Below are 15904 nucleotides of genomic sequence, written 5' to 3'. Positions count from 1 at the left end.
CCCTCTCTCCCGACCCGTGCACCCACCAGCCCTGAGATTTCCCAGGCAGCTGGAGACTCCACACAGCACGTGGGGGGAGGTGTCTTTGGATCCTGGGATTCCCCTTCTACGCCCTCAGTCCTGACAGTTCAAGTATTGAAGCCTTTTTCTTGGCATGGCTCTTTAGTTGTGCTGCAGTAGGGTTCCCCCTGCTGTCCGGTTCTTAGATTCCTGCTCTGGCTTCTTTTAAGTCACAACTAAAATCCCATCTTCTATAAGAAGCCTTCCATAATCCCTCTTTATTTCAGTGCCTTTCTTTAGTTAATTATTTCCCATTTATCCTACACATAGCTTGCTTTGTGTATAATTGTTTGCATGTTGTCTCTCATTAGATTGTAAGCTCCTTCAGGGCAAGGACTGTCAAGTGCCTTTTTATATCCCCATTGCTTAATAAATATTCTGAATATAAGTTTTGCTTTCCTTTCATTGTACTGTCTGGAAATAGGCACCTTAGAATCTGGGCTTTTTTAGGGATATCTTAACATATTATGAAAGTTTTAAAGTATTGCATTCTTTTTGATATAGCAAAGTATAACAAAATATATTCCAGCAACTAGGGAATAGCTAACATGTAATGGTAGATGAATGAATGAAAAAGCATGCATTAAATGCTTATGATGTGCATTGTGACTAGGAATACAAATACTAAAAGAAAAGTCTCATTTGTTCCAGTGAGTGAAATCAACATATGTAGGTAGGGGTGTAGAGGTTTTATAAGTCTTAGATGATTTACTTTATGCCACTGCTAATACAAAATCATTATTAGAATAAACTGCTGCTTAAAAATATCCACATCTTTCCACTTTCTTTTGGGCAACCTATAGTCCCAAGTTTTCTGATTCATAACTTGTGAACCAGGCTATTAAATGAACTTGCCTCTTTATTCTCAAAAAACAGGTTTGATATGCCACCTGTTTTTAGCCCTGTATTAACATCTTATTTTACCCTCACAACACAGGGAAGCATGTGCCATTATTGCTATTTTACAGTTGAGGAAACTAAGGTTAAGTGTCTTGCTTTAAGGGTCACACAGCTAATAAGTGTTGGAAGTCTATTCTGAACTCATATCTTCCTGACTCCAAGTCCAGCACTCCAACCATTCTACCACCTAGCTACTTGTACAAGAAAGTATCCCCCAAAATAATGCTCTGTACATTTAAATGCAAGATGACCATCCATTCCTTTGCACCTCTCTGAAAACAAAAGAATTATTTCCCTATTCAACTGCCAATTTGCCTCCTGGTATTCTTTATCATGAGACTCTGAATATGGATGTGATTTTTCTTGGCATCTTCTACAGCTGTAATTATTGAATACTAAGATCTAAGAATCAAAACTATAAGTGGAATGTAAACATTAGTGGATATGCCATGAAGAATATAATCAAGGAAAAGGAGGTGGCTCAGAGAGAAGGATAAAAGAAGAGCAGTCTGGAGGTTTCATTGGTATCCCAGAAAAACTAAAAGATGCAAAGGCAAGCCTTTATGGAAAGGAATGGATGGTTTTTTTTTACCTAAATGAGGAGTGCGAGTATTCATACTGATGAAAACATAATTCTATCACAGTATTAAAAATAAAGTAAAATGATTTTTTAAAGGATCTTGAAAAAATCAAATTTTTTATGTCAAATGTGCCTTACCTGTCACTGCCCCGCAGCATTTTGGGATCAAAATATCTGTAGTCATCAGTCTCCTATTAATAAGACAGAACTTTATTAAAGCAATACATCAAATAGATAAAAGTACACATATTAAAGTATACAAACAAAACACAAATCTACAGTTCCCATCTGCAATTGTTAAAGAAAATATTTCTAAATGAAAAAGAAAAGCCTACCTCATAGTATTTGAAGCCAACACTATAACAATGAGAAGCACTATGTTGTGGTGGTTATAGTATACTGAACTATGAGTGACCTAGGGCAGACACTAGTTCCAGAATGACCTTGAGAATACTACCATCTTGCCTGACTTTAACTTCCTTATCTAAAAAGGAAGGGAACTGGCAATCATCTCATAGATTCATAGGATCATAGATTTGGAGGCGATCTAGTTCAGCCCACTCATTTTACAGATGAGGAAATAGCTACATTAGGCCTTGTGATTACAATGCAATGATTTCTCTAAGGTACTTTCTCTAAAGTTCCAACTAATTCTAAAATTTTATTGTGATTTTAAAGGAAATTGGTGAATTGCTATTATTATAGAAAGAAAATTAAATTTGTATTTTCTAGGATTAAATTATTAATGCATAAAATGTTTATTACATGAAAAGTATACCAAATGTTTGCATCAATATACCAACAAAATATTTATTTTTGGAACTATGAATTTTGAAAAAGGAAAATTTTATTTCAATACTTATGATCCATATGAATGAGGAAATTACTCAATATTAAATTTCTTTTGCCTTTTAAAAAAGAAAAAGTTGGATATATAACAAATTAGTTCACATTTGCAGACCATTTCACCTGCAAATAACAGTATTTTTTCCTGATTCCTTTTAGTCCTACATTTGGTTACAAGGATGCACTGGCACACCTCACCTCAAACTCTTCCCTAATCACTTCCTATACTGTCCTTTTGCTTTCCCCTATTTCTCTAAGTTCAGAATTGTCAACATGAATCAAATTGACTTCATAATGGACCCCTTCGTCACTGAAATTATAGGGAGTTTGCTTATATTATGGGTGCTACGGTAATGATTGTAGTCTGTCCCAGTAACTTCATGGGGTTCAATGAGTTAGAATAATAGCATCACAGTCCAGAAAGTCAGAGCATGATCAATGCCTTTTACTCACAAAAAGGCACCCATGACTCATACAACTCTTATCTTTTAAAGCAGCCAACCAGATAAAAGAATTAATTTTTGTCAGCTTTCCCAACATTTCTCATCAAAATAATACACTGTATAGCATTTAGGACCTTTAATAAAAATGAAAAATATGACCATGCTTCCTTAAAGATTCTAATAATTCCAGTTGTGTGACCCTGGGCAAGTCACTTGACCCCCATTGCTCACCCTTACCACTCTTCCACCTAGGAGCCAATACACAGAAGTTAAGGGTTTAAAAAAAAGATTCTAATAATTGCCTCCTGCTTTCTTTCAATGCCATCCTGATTTCTAATTTGGATGGTGTTAAGGCATAAATAAATTTTATGCTTTATCATAAAATGGAAATCAAAGCAACTCTTCTTATAAGGCAAACATGAATGAACACTATTATTTACACTTATGTAGTAATATTCCAGGATCTTCATCTACGTTAATTATGTTTGATACTTAAAACAACCCCATTAAGTAGAGAAATCATGTACTGAAAAAAAGGTCTCTTTATGTTGTTAGCTCTCCTAGCAAAAAGTAGAATGTAATGATATGTAAATGTCTGATTGTAGTAATATATTTTTCAATTTTTGTAGTAGTTTACAAATATCTATTAAAATAATTAAAAACATTCAACAATTTTCTGTGATTATGAAGTAATGAGCTTGGCTTTGGGATAATTATTACTCTAAGGATTTTGGAATAATTATTACTTTATGTGAGTGAATACTTTGGCGGGAAGTGGGGGCTACACACTTATTACAAAGATCCTGCCATTACTGAAAACATTTTTGTTACAGGCTATCTATTGGTAAAATATGTTCCAAACAAAATAGCAACATTAAAATAAATGTATATTTTATTCTGTGGATGATTTTATAGGAATGTAGGTAAGGGATAGAGTAAATTTCATGGATTAGCTTAAAGAGGAAAAAAGAGAATTTGGATACAAGCCCTGGGAGAGGATTCTGACAAGGAGAAAAGGATTGTGGGAGTTTACTGGCATAAACAGTCACTTACTTTCTTACTCCCGTTTTCCACTGAGCTGGAAGGAGGTTTTGCTCTGGCAAAATTTCCCTTGGTAGTCCTAATCTCATGGAGAGATTAGGGATTCCTTGGTTGAGAGTTTACCTTGGAGTGGACTGCTTTTTCCCTGAAATACATAGACCATCGGTCTGTGATCCATCTGCCAGAAATCCAATTGGCCAAGGTAATCTGAGGGTTGTCAACTTGGACTTTGGGTTATCTAGTGAAGTCAACCCTGGGCTTTAGGTAAGGGCTCAAATATACCTGTGAGTCCTTCCTTCCTCTTTGACCTTTTGTTAATCCATATTATTTAGGATAGATTATAGTCGGATAGTTTTTGTGGTCTTAGTTAAGAGCAGGGAGTTAGGGCTTGAGAAGATCAAAAAAGCAGATCCCATGAAGGGGAGTGTATATTGGTGGGAGGAGATATAGTTTGATAGGTTTAGGACTGTATTTATCATTTCCCTACCCTTAATAAACTTGGTTTTAATAATTTCAAGGGTTGTGCTTTACTGGCCCTGGGGGTCAGTCTGGGTGGCATGAAGGATTAGAGAATGAACCTAAGATAAGTGGGTCAGTCTGGGTGGCAGGTAAAGGGAAAAATGTGTAAAAAGCCTGGAACTAGATTGTGAAGGAGGGCTTTAAATCTAAAGAATGTGTTTTATCCCAGAAGCAAAATAGATCTTCATGAGCAGAGAAGCTAATTGCAGAATGCCACCCCCTGAATTTGTGAGAGATATTACTGTATTGGTGCAAATTATTCTAAAAGGCTTTCTATTATATACCTAGTTTTTCAAAGTTCTCTTTGCTAATTACTTTACTTAAGGACATTTATCTAATGCTATCACTTATTAGTTTAGATAATGTATGTTGGAAAAGATGTTGCATGCAACAAGACTGAAGAACAATATATGGAAAACTCAAGTGATTCAACTCAAGGCTACCCAATAAAGAAATATCTAAGATATTTCAGTTTGTTGGACAAATCATCACTAGAGGATTTATAAAGATAAGACAAGAATTATATAGGACAAGAAGACAAGAATGGGTTGCAATCTGTACCCTTAGAAATGCCATCATGGATCTAGTCAAAGAAAATAATAGATATAGTTTGATTTTTATCACATATGTATAATTATGCCATTATTCACAGTACTCACAGGATTTGACTTCATTTCCATGAGACTGTCTAGAATACGAGTAACTGGTAGATTCTGTGGAAAATAAAAGGATTGTGTTAAATCACTTGGATAGTAACAGAATTAAAAAATAACAAAACTTTGATTATGTTAACTTAGGTTCATTCTCTAAGGCTTTTAGAACATAGATATGGTAACTGATCATAAACATGTACATGCATCTGAATCACTGATAAATTAATATCTGCTTTTCCACCTAAATATATTCCAAGTTACAATACTCAGATTTACGTTAAAAAAAAAAAAAAAAAAAAAAAAAAAAAAACAAAAACAACCCATCACCAACAAAATCTCAAATTAAAATCTCTCTCTAGTGTTTAACTTTTCAGGATCAAGCCAATAATGTGTTTCTAAATTATAAGCTTGAAAGTATCTCTCTTTTGGTCAAATGGAAGGATCATACTATAAAATTTTAATGCTATGATGCTTTTATAACAGTTTTCAATTTACCATAATACATGATTTTTATTAAATAACTTTTGTGGACACTTATAATTCATTCCCTACTGAGATAGTATTTTTCTTTGCTTTGAACTGGCATTTCCTTTCAGTGAACTGTACAGGATGTTCTGGAAATAAGTTTACCATCTTTGAGATTTTCTACAACAAAATCTGAATACTCAGAAGAACTGAGTAGATAACAAACATAACAGTTTGAGTCAGGGGCCTTTTAGTTTTCTTATGTCATAAAACGTTTTGCTTTTACTGAAATGGAATTCCAAAGAAGAAATGATGCTTTGTCCAGATAGAGAAATGTGTATTTTCTTTTTCAAAATCAGTAAATAAAATAACTTCTGAGATCATCCCAGGCAAATAGAATTAAAGCTACTTCATTACCTGCTGATATTTTTATTGGCTTTGAACTTTGTAAACAATTGTGGGCATCAAATATTCAAGCTAATTTCCAGAGCTGCAGTTTCCAAAGAGTAGAATTCTATACCATATATTTTAATGATTTAAGAGGTCTCTTTATTATAAAATTTTCAAGTCCACTTTATGTGAACTTTATGAAGCATTTCCTAGTTATGACATGCTTCATTAATGGCTACCATATAGCCAGAGTTGAAGATTCTGTTACCTAAGAAAAGAGAAATATAAGGAAGGAATCAGTTGACAGTTGGGGCTTTTACCTCTGGACCTGGAGGGAGCAGAAGGTCAATCTCAGTCTCTTTCAGTCAAGAGCCATTACTGACAGTTTTTACTGCTGACAGTTGGGATAGAGAAATGGATTTAAGGAGTTCGTAGGTGATGAACATTTATTTATTAGTATAAGTAGGTAGTTAGTGAATAAATTTCTAGATAGAGTAGATTAGATTAGGCCTGACCTGGCTAGGCAGAAGAACTTGTCCTTGAAGATAGTTAGAGTAGGGATTTGTAGAAATCTTAGTTAGGATTAGGAATTTAGGTATAGTCATAAGGTATTAGAGGAACAATCTTTCTTTCCTCTTTTCTATTTTCTAGCTGTCTTCTTCTAAAATTAAACTAAGTGTTTTATCAAACTGCTTTTCTCACTTTTGTCTAACTCCTACCATTTAACCCTTACACATAGAAGGGTAAGATAATATGATGTTCATGTCATTAACACCAATGCAATATATTGAATCAGAATTGCCAAGTGCCTAAGTAGAAGAGCATTTGTGTACTCATAATTTTTCTTTTCATGAGAAGGAGAAATATCTTTTCAAGTACTTCAGAATCACTAGATAATAGTTAATCTTGTTACAATGAGGAATGTCATCACTCTTAATAACCAAGCTAAGCCTGTTATTTATGCCTTCCTTCTGCTGATATGTTCAATGAAAACCTGACCTGGACACTTTGTCATTTACTAGTTGTCTAAACTATACCAGTTATTGCCTCACATATTTTGTGCCTATGGGCAGACAAAGAATATAATTTAATAATTCCTAGATGAAACTGTGACATGCTTATAGTAAACTTAGACTACCAAAACTTTGCAGCCATATGTTTAAAGTAGTTGTATATAATGTGACTGTTATAAACATTTAAAAACACACTGTATAAACTATAATATTCTCATAATGTTTATGACTTATGTGGCAGTTATGACCTCTTAAAAATAAAAGAACTGGCTAAACCAAATACCAAGGATAAATAGAACTGTAGGATTCCAGTTTGATATCTAAGTATTCAGTGAACAATGTATTTCATATATAATTCTTTTTTTTTTTTCTATTTGTTTTTTTTTTTAAACCCTTACCTTCCGTCTTGGAGTCAATACTGTGTATTGGCTCCAAGGCAGAAGAGTGGTAAGGGTAGGCAATGGGGGGTCAAGTGACTTGCCCAGGGTCACACAGCTGAGAAGTGGCTGAGGCCAGATTTGAACCTAGGACCTCCCGTCTCTAGGCCTGACTCTCATTCCACTGAGCTACCCAGCTGCCCCCTAATTCTTTCCTCTATTAAAAAACATTCATCACATCTCTTTACCAAGATTATAGTAGGTACAGTGAGATAGGTAGTATAAATAAGAATGATTCTTGCTCTCATGAAACTAACAGTCTAGCTGAGTATAAGATTCATAATTACTTTATATATTAACATATGTATACATATATACACACACAGATGTATGAGAAATGTCCTTTTCACAAATTTTTATTCCACTAATATATTTTTAAAGAAAGAAAAGAAATCCTGCTTCTTTTTAGGGTTTCAAAGGTCCCTATGAATAGGATGAAGCAGCATTATAATTCTCATCACATGGCAACAACATCCTCTTTAAAGGTTTGTAACAAAATCCAATAACTACATTTGAAGATACTTGCCTAATGTTTCCAGATCTATTTTCAGAAAACTTGGTAATTAATATATTATCTTTCATGTAAAAATAATTTCTTCAAGATAAAAGATCTTAGATTATAGAAAGCAGATCTTAATATTACTGCAATGTTCATATATCTATTCTGAATATATTTCAACAGTCTATTGCAGTGAAGTCACAAAATATACAAAAGCAAAACATTATTTAAAAATTTAAACGGAGAAAGGGAAAGCACTAGTTTTACTATTGGAGTTCTAATATTCTAAGTGAAAGTTCTAAAATCAACACAAGTTTAGTGACCTTGGATTAGTTTTAGTAGAAACTTCTCTGATATGTAATTGAGTAAATACAATATCACACTATTACAATAGAGAATATGAATAAAGGGGGATGGTACAGTAAGTACCATAATACTGAATAAAATAAGAAAGAATTCAGAAGACCCTGATTATATAGATATAGGACAGATATAGAACAGGGAGAAGTCTTCAGTACAAATGTCCATTTTCAGGTAGTTTCAAGAATCTACTACACCTTCGAAATCCTGACTACCAATTTCCTATGTAAATTCTGATATCAATATTTCAAATCAACAAAGAGAAACAAGAGTTCACTATACATTTTCATTAGTAATTAATTCTGGTATAATTTTCTTTACCTAAAGGATGATAAAATTTTAAAGTTCTTAAAATTTTTCATGTATTTTAAGAAATACATGAAATTACCTTTTATTTGCCATGGACTAAAGGCTGTCTAGCAATAAAGTCACGTGAGCATTTGGTATAAAAAAGTATCTATTTAGGGGGCAGCTGGGTAGCTCAGTGGAGTGAGAGTCAGGCCTAGAGACAGGAGGTCCTAGGTTCAAACCCGGCCTCAGCCACTTCCCAGCTGTGTGACCCTGGGCAAGTCACTTGACCCCTATTGCCCACCCTTACCAATCTCCCACCTATGAGACAATACACTGAAGTACAAGGGTTAAAAAAAAAAAGTATATATTTAGGAGAAAAATGAAGTAGAAGTAATTTAATAGCCCCCAAATACTCATATGCCCTTAAAAAAAGCCCATATAGATTTAAGCAAATTTTTTTTGGTTTGATACCACCTACAATTCCCAATGTATCTCCTCCCTTTCCCCACCCATAGAACTTATGATAAAAACCTTAAAAAAAGTTTAACAGTAAAGAATACATCAAAAAGTTGGCATTATATGTCTTACTGGATTAAACAATAAATAAACTATTTGTTGAACACCTATGCTGCTTGCCACTGTATATTACAAATGAGCAATCTTTACTTGCAAACATCCTATGTTTCAATGAAAAAGACATGTTAAAGTGTACATATAGAATAAATAAGAAGAGAACAAATAAAGAGTGTTACATACAAGATAGAGTAATGGCACTAACAGTTGAGGTGATAGGGAAGAACTCTATAATGTGGAAGTAAGCGTGAGTATGATCCAGGCAAATGAGAATGCAAAGAAGAGAAAGAAAACTAGTTTAGTCAGGTCAAAGAGTAGGAGGAGAAGAGAATTATGAAGTTAAGATAGATTGTGAAGAGCTTTAAAAGCCAAAAAGAAGTTTGTATTTGATCCAAAGTTAATAGAGAGGTACTGAAGTTGATTAATAGAATTAAGATTAGGTCAGTTTCTAAGGAAAATCATTGGCAGTTGGGTGGATGATATTCTAAAGCAGGCAGACCAATGAGGAGGCCAATGCAATAATCTAGATAAGAGGTCAAGAGGGTCTGAATTAAAGTGGTGGCTATAAATAGAGAATACAGGACATAGAGGAGAGATGTTATGGCCATAGAAATATTAAGATTTGGCAACTGATTAGATATGAGTTTTAAGTGAAAGAGTCAAGGATAAAATCAAGATGTACTTGGGTGTCAGGAAAGGTGGTGGCACCTTCAACATTAATAGGGAAATTTAGAAGAGGAGTGGTTTTGGGGAAAGATATTGGGTTCTGTTTTGAATGTTCTGATTTGAGATGCTCAGGTGATATCCAATTTGAAATGTCCAATAGAAAATTGTTAATGCAGGATTGGAACTCAGGAGAGAAACTAAGTAAGATGGGATAACATTAAATAGATTGATTGGTCATTCGATAGAAGGATAGTTATATCAATATGGGAATCCCTGGTAAAGAGATAATGCTTTTATCCATAGGATCAGATGAATTCACCAAGAGAACATATATAGAGAAAAGGGGTCTCAGACAGAGGTGTGGGAAAGAAACCACAACTAACATTCATTTTAGGGATGATAAATCATCAATAAAGAAAGAAAAGTAGAAGTTAGAATAAGAAGCGAGTAGCTTCACAAAAGTCTGAAGAGGAGAAAGTATCCAAAAGTATGTGGTCAACATGTCAAATATAGCAGAAAGGTCAAAAGGAAGAGAACTGAAAAAAGAACATTAGATATGGCAATTAAGGTAACACTGATGAAGTAATGAAGTTGGAAACCAGTATGCAAAGAGTTGGGGTGGAAAGAAAGCGAAGGCAGTGATTGTAACCAGTTTTTTCATGAAACCTGGCAGAGATAAAGAGGAAAGATATAGAATGATGGCATGAGGGGATGGCAGGGAGTAGTAAAGTTGTTTGAAAATAGCAGGGAAAGAAAGAGCAGATAGGGAAAGATTTACTTTGGAGAAGGAAAAGGAAAGAATGGTTGAAATTATAACATGCAGTATATTTTTTTTGATATTCAGTTTCTACTGTTTTATTATTGTTCTTTCCATTTAAGTTGTAGTAATTGTGTATATTGCTTTTAGGTTTTGATTGCTTTATATCAGTTCACAGATGTTTCTTTATGCTTCCCTAATTTATTCATCTTGTAATATTTCATTACAAGTATATAGTCCAATTTATTTCCTGGTTTATGGGCATCTACTTTATTTCTACTGCTGTTACTACAAAATGTGTTACATTTTGTTCTTGGTACTTTGTGTTCTGGGAGGACTAGCACGTGTGGTGTGAGGACCTGCTGAGTCTTTTTCAAGGCTGCTCATTTACTTTTGGTGTCCACCTTTCACCCATCTCTCACCTGTGGCTCTGAGAAACCACACAAACCTCAAATCCTTTGTTGATTTAGGGGGGTGCCATTTAGTCCAAGCATGTGAAGACTTCCCCCGGAAGAGAATAATTTGTTTCAATGGCCATGAAAATAGCTGAAGCAGGCACTGTGGAGTGCTTAGAGCCTGGCAGATATCAAAGAAGCCAAGAATTATCCATTGTATTCTGGACCACTGCCAGTTGTGCTGACTTTATTTGCCACTGAACTTTGAAGATTCTGGAAGTGAGATTTTTGGGCAACTTTGTGCCTCACTTGAATCCAATTCATGTGCAATTCAAACCACTACCTGTGATGTCATCAAAGGTTGGGGGCTGTGACATTTTCTTAAAATAGGGTAACAATAAAGTTTTCAGTATTGGTTGACTCTTTTTCAGTACTATAAAGTTATCAATTGGTCAAATTTAATACTGTGTCCAGGGAAAAGAGAGATTCAAATAAAAGGAGAGAAGTGGGGGAATGGTCACTTAGTAGAGCAGTAAGAACATATACAACATCAATCAATTAAGTTCACCATCTAATATGGGCTGTTTGTGGCATCCCAAAACAATCACAATAGTAACATCAGTTGTAGTAAGGTAGAGGGAACCAGGCTTGCAGATGGGAGGTTTGGGGTTTAAATCTGGCTTCAGACACTTCCAAGCTTTGTGACCTAGGCTAGTTACTTAATCCCAAACTGCATAGCCTTTTACCACACTTTTCTGTCTTGGAATCAATACTTAGCATTGATTCTGAGATGGAAGGTAAGGGTTTTTTTTGGTTTGTTTGTTTCGTTTTTTAATTTTATCAAAGAACATTGATCAGAAATCCCCATAATAGATATAATAATAATGGAAAAGCTTGAAATACTGTGAGAATTACCAAAATGTGATGTAGACACAAAATATGAGAACATGCTGTTGGGAAAATGGTGCTCAATTTGTTGCCATAAATCTTTATGTAGAAAATGATGTAAATGGGAAGCCCAATGAAATGAGGTATGTTTGTATGCCTAATAGCAGGATCTCCTGATCAAAGGGTATGACATTTTTCATGTTCTTTGCATAATTACAAATTGAAGAGCATACTGCTACTTCCCCTAAAAGTGTTACTGTCACCGTATAAAGTTCTCACCCACTTCCATATAATACTGAAGCTTCTGCTGAATCAGAACATTTTAAAAGGTGAGCATGAGTATTTTGGAAAGTTCTCTCTGAAAAACATGTGTACTGGAAAAATATAAACTCTATGTTTTTAACAGTCAGCAGAAATATCTTGCAGCAGCAAACAAAACAGAAGATGAATATGAGGGCAATTTTCTTGGGTTAACAAATAGTGCACTGTCCCATGAATCTTTATAATTCAAGAGAATTATATGAATATATAGTTCAAGAGAAATATGAAGTCATCAGATAACTTTAATCAGATAAAAAAAGATTTTAGTAATGTCAAAAGTCTATTTTCCTCCTTTCTAATCAAATTCAAGTGAAATAAATAGAAAATAAAAATCATTATTCTCAGATATCTTTATAGATATCCATTCTGCTTTTATTATCATTAAAATTATATCAATTTTGTTTTATAATATAGTAGTGGGTAACTATCTTACAAAAACTAGTATCTAGCAGGGAGGAGTGAGAAAATTGAGTTTTAAAAATTAAATTAAATTTAAAGGAAAAATAACATAGCATTTGGGTGAGACTAACAGATGCAAGTTGAGGATATAAATTGGAAAGCCGGGTTCTTGTTATATCTATATCATATAGGCTCTATAAATTGCCATCTTCTTATAAAGAAAACAGATTTAACTTAGAAATACAAGAAATAGATAATTTCATCTCAAGAAAAATAATCCTAGGAGAAATTTGCCAAAAATTCTTAACAAGGTTTATGACCTTAATTATTAGAAAAAAAGAGACAGTAACATTAGCCTTGTCTGTGACAATCTTTCTCTATAAAATTAAATTTTAAGTAGTATAGTAACTTTCTCAAAACAGTTAGCTTAACACCATACCTGTCCACTCTCTGTGAGAACATGACTTTTGAAAAGAATGTGAAACTTAGTCTAAGATCATTCACATTGATATCACTATATTTTCTAAGTTTTAGCACTTAAGATTATATCCTGCTATTAATGATGTTATTCCTATTGTCTTTGCTATCAGAACATCTATAAATCTAAAATTACAAGTCTCATAGAAGGGGGTGCTTAGTTTGGAAGCAATGTATATACTCCTGGAATCCTAGCAACCAAATAAAGGCTAAGATAAGAAGCATATGGCAACCAGGACATACACAGAGGGGGTGCGCCAAAGGGGCCTTCAATGTCATAGAAGCAGGAAGTAGAAGTATGGGATATTTAAAAACTGAATTTGATGAAAGTGAATAAAGTAGGACAACATCATACTCTTAATGACAATAAAAATGATACCAACAAGACAAATTGCTAAGGAAAAAACAGGATGTGCAAATAATGATATTTATATGAAAGGTAGTTCACTACCACAAACAAAAATATTTTACATGCTGAACTGAAGGATTGAAAAGAAAGATAATGAATAAAGGAACATGTCTATTTCTGGATCTATAAGACTAGTTCCCTAAGAAAAAATGAAAATATGTAGTATAACAGAATCAACAACAAGGTTGAATACTTGATACCAACTGATGGAATCTGTATGGTCACAACAGGTCTAACATTTAAGTGTTAACATCTTTTAACAGAAGGAATTATTTTGGCAAACAAATCTGAGCGAAACAGAAGGCTTTCAAATTATGCAACTTGTACTACATTATTCATCACCACATTCTTGCAAAATTATCCTCATATAAATATCTTCTAAAGCTGTAAATATCATTCAAGATTTTATGTGACAACTGATATCTATGATGCATAAAACTCATGCTGCCCATAAAATGAGAGTATTAAAAGCCCTTCTAAGTTTACTTAGAAAAAGAAGTCTAATAAATATGATTATTATATATTTTCATGCCCCATGGCCTTTTCTTAGCTTATTGTTTAAAAAGTTCACATGGATAGAAAAAGAACTTTAAACACTAAGAATATTTAGGAAACAAAAAAATGATCCTAAAATAAGTTAATATATCAGTAGTTCTGCTGAACCTGTGTTGCTAATACACTGCTGGTAGAATTGTGAATCAGTCCAACCATTGTGGAGGGCAATTTGGAATTATGTGCAATGGGTTCTAAAAGAATGCCTGCCCTTTGATCCAGTCATAACACTGCTGGGTTTGTACCCCAAAGAGATTATAAGAAAAAATATTTGTACAAAAATATTTATAGCTGAGCTCTTTGTGGTGGAGGGGGTGTCCATCGATTGGGGAATGGCTGAACAAATTGTGGTATATGTTGGTGATGGAATACTGTTGTGCTGAAAGGAATAATGAACTGGAGGATTTCTATGTGAACTAGAAAGACCTCCAGGAATTGATGCAGAGTGAAAGGAGCAGAAACAGAAGAACATTATACACAGAGACTAATACACTGTGGCACAATCTAAAATAATAAGACTTCTCTACTAGCAGTAATGCAATGACACAGGACAATCCAGAAGAATTTAGGAGAAAGAACACTATCTACATCCAGAGACAGAACTGTGAGAATAGAAATGCAGAAGAAAAATATGATCGATCACATAGTTCGATGGGGATATGATTACGGTTCTGATGTTAAAAGATTATTCTACTGCAAATATGAATACCATGGAAATACGTTTTGAACAATGTTACATGTATAACCCAGTGGAACTACTTGTCAGCTCTGGGAGGGGGAAGGGAAGAGGGGTGGGAAAAATTATGAATCATGGAAAAATAGAAATTTTAAAAATATGCCTTTGTCGGAAGGGTATATGTGTGTACACACACACACACACACACACACACACACACACACACACACACACACATTATTCAACAGAAAAACAAAAGATGAAAAGTAGTAGGGTAACATTCTATATTAAGAATATATACATGGGTGAGGAAATCTAGGAACCAGAGTGGGAAATGGTAGGAAGAGCATTTGATTCAGTTTATGAGAAAAGAGAGGTAATACCAAGGGGGTATGTTACCATTTGGTAGGAGAAGAAAATAGATGAAGAAGGTAGAGAGATAGCACAATAAATAGTGTGCAGATCCTGCATTCAAGATTTGAGTTCAAATCTAGCCTTAGATAACTTATTAACTGTGTGACTCTGGGCAAATCATTAAACTTGTCTGCCTCAACTATAAAATCAAGATAATACTAACACCAATCTTGTATGGTTGTTGTGAGGATCAAATCTATAGCACGGTACCTGGCATACAGTAGGTACTTAATGTTTCCTTTCCTTCCCCTATTTGAGATACAGATCACATCAATACAGTGATTTACTACAATTCCAAATTACGCATGATGTAAAGTGCTAGATTATTTACCTCCAAGAAAAGAGATCATCTCAGAGAGAATGAAACAAATTTTTATTCCCTGTCTTTATTTTCATTGCCTTTTTCATGGGAGGAGCAGGATATGGTTAAAGCAGAAATGTGTTTTCCATGACTTCATTGGTATAATGGATCTCATATTTCTTGCCTTCTCAAGGATTAGGGGAAAGTAGTAGAGGGATGTAAGAAAATATAAATAATGGGGTCACCAGGGATATTAAAAATCAACTATGGGGTTTGTGGGAACACTCTCTGGGATGTAAGAGAGACTAAAACTGAATACTGAAGTCTTGTACAGCTACACCACTCCCAACTGAAAAAATAACAGCCAACTGTCACTCTGGCCAGAGGCCTTGAATTAACTGACAAGGTAACAAGGTGAAATTGGGTTTTAATTAGAAACAACTAAAAGGAGGGATAGGAATGACTACTCTAAAATCTTAACACCTAATAACAAAACCCAAAGGGACAGGGAAGGACTTATTCAACTACACTAATTTAAGCTATCTAACTAACAGGGCCCAAGGAGCTATACTGGAGTCT

General features: G+C 34.2%; 1 protein-coding gene across 1 annotated transcript in view; it reads right to left on the bottom strand.

The window, feature by feature from the left end:
• SCFD1 (sec1 family domain containing 1) overlaps positions 1-15904 on the bottom strand; it is a 152211-nt gene that overhangs the window by 11323 nt on the left and 124984 nt on the right. Inside the window, exons 20-21 of the mRNA XM_044665052.1 lie at positions 5049-5102; positions 1679-1731 (exon numbers count right to left, since the gene is read on the bottom strand). Coding sequence (XP_044520987.1) covers positions 1679-1731; positions 5049-5102 — 107 coding nt within the window. The remainder of the gene's footprint in view (positions 1-1678; positions 1732-5048; positions 5103-15904) is intronic.

The sequence above is a fragment of the Gracilinanus agilis genome, chromosome 2 (assembly GCF_016433145.1).
Source record: "Gracilinanus agilis isolate LMUSP501 chromosome 2, AgileGrace, whole genome shotgun sequence".
Taxonomy (NCBI): domain Eukaryota; kingdom Metazoa; phylum Chordata; class Mammalia; order Didelphimorphia; family Didelphidae; genus Gracilinanus; species Gracilinanus agilis.
Note: the sequence above shows the minus strand (reverse complement) of the source record. Positions and strands in the feature narration are given on the sequence as shown.